This window comes from Coniophora puteana, assembly GCF_000271625.1.
Source record: "Coniophora puteana RWD-64-598 SS2 unplaced genomic scaffold CONPUscaffold_124, whole genome shotgun sequence".
NCBI lineage: Eukaryota > Fungi > Basidiomycota > Agaricomycetes > Boletales > Coniophoraceae > Coniophora > Coniophora puteana.
In genome coordinates this window covers 932-2,316 of record NW_006913176.1, presented here as the reverse complement: position 1 = coordinate 2,316, position 1,385 = coordinate 932, and the positions used below count along the sequence as shown (strand labels likewise).

The 1,385-nt window shown below is 50.6% G+C and overlaps 1 protein-coding gene across 1 annotated transcript; it reads right to left on the bottom strand.

Moving 5' to 3' along the window:
• Positions 1-422: 422 nt before the first annotated feature.
• Positions 423-1,039, bottom strand: CONPUDRAFT_148005 (uncharacterized protein; the record flags this gene model as incomplete). The annotated part of the gene is made up of 1 exon (XM_007777855.1): positions 423-1,039. The coding sequence occupies exon 1, from the start codon at positions 921-923 to the stop codon at positions 423-425; it is 501 nt and encodes a 166-aa protein (XP_007776045.1). The 5' UTR covers positions 924-1,039.
• Positions 1,040-1,385: the final 346 nt, after the last annotated feature.

Below are 1,385 nucleotides of genomic sequence, written 5' to 3'. Positions count from 1 at the left end.
AACCAAGTAAGGACGGAATCTAAGCCTACAAAGGTGATGCGTAAGTGCACACATTGCGTACCACACCACACCCACACTTTGCTCACAGGTCGCGAACTCTCAGCCGCTCGCTAGTCCAAAACATCTACACTGCAGGATGAACGTGAGGCCTTTTCATTGTGCACTGTTGACAGTAGCTTACCATGAACTACCATCAAGGAGCCACCGAACACACATTCCGGCGCTCCCGCGAACAAGGGCAAATCGAGCAAGAAATGCAAGCACTCACAGTCACCTCAAGATAATAGTAAGTCCCATGTACTTTCATTGTCGCCATAAGCTAAGCATACAATAGAGCAGAGAAGCAAGAAACACCGACTATGACGGTGATGACGAAGACGAAGAAGACTCTGTGAGTAAACACTTACTTTATTAACATGGTACTAAAATTGAGTATAGTATGATAAGTCCAAGGTTTTCGACTCGAGGTTCCGTTCATCACCGAGGCCGTTCGCGCAGCTTTCTTCACCCGAAGAATCCGTATAGCTGGTCCGGGTCAGCCCTCTGATTTTGGGTTCAAGTACGCGAAACATCCCCCTGCTCCGGATCGCGATGAGCCCGTCCCACGTGCGTGCACGACCGAGGAAGCGGTAGTGGTTCCATGCAACCCCGTGCGCAAGGTCAGTCTCGCCCGAGAAGACGATGTCCTGCATGCCGCCGCACCGCCGCTTGACGCAGCACTCCTCGGTGGCCTCCTCGCTCGCCTCGCTGCTGTCCGCCATCTCCACATCTGCTTCTTCTCCTGCCGCTTGCCGACGTCCGAGTCCGACGCTCTCATATACCATCTCGATCGTCTGGTCCGCTGCCATGTCCTCATCGCCCGAGCTCATCAACTCGTCCTCCCATTCCCCATCTTGCTCGTCGCCCGCAGGCTGTCCTCCCATGCCCTGGGCCTGGATATACCCTCATCGTGCTCCCGCTCTGTGGTTATGTTGTCCCCGAAGCGCTCCATATATGCACGACACGTCGGCAGTACCACCGCATTATGAATAAAATTTACGAAGCCTGCACGTAAGTTTTGTTATCTCATCTATCTTATTTGTCGTTCATTGTGTGTACTGCAGTGGCTCGTCGACGAAAAGTAGTTCGGTAATACAAGATGCGAAGAGGATTCTCTCAAGTCTATTGGGACCAGATGGCGGATGAGTAACTCTGGTCCTGATACGTTCTCGCGTGTTATAGCTGAAATACTCCGAGTCTCGACGTTCATTAGTTTCACTACCTTACTTTTACATGGATCTTACTAGTATTGCTATCAATACCACATGCTTAATTCGAATCTTTGGAGAGCCCCAATATGCGGAAATCTGGGTTATTAGAACGTAAAACTTATCCAAAATCGAAGA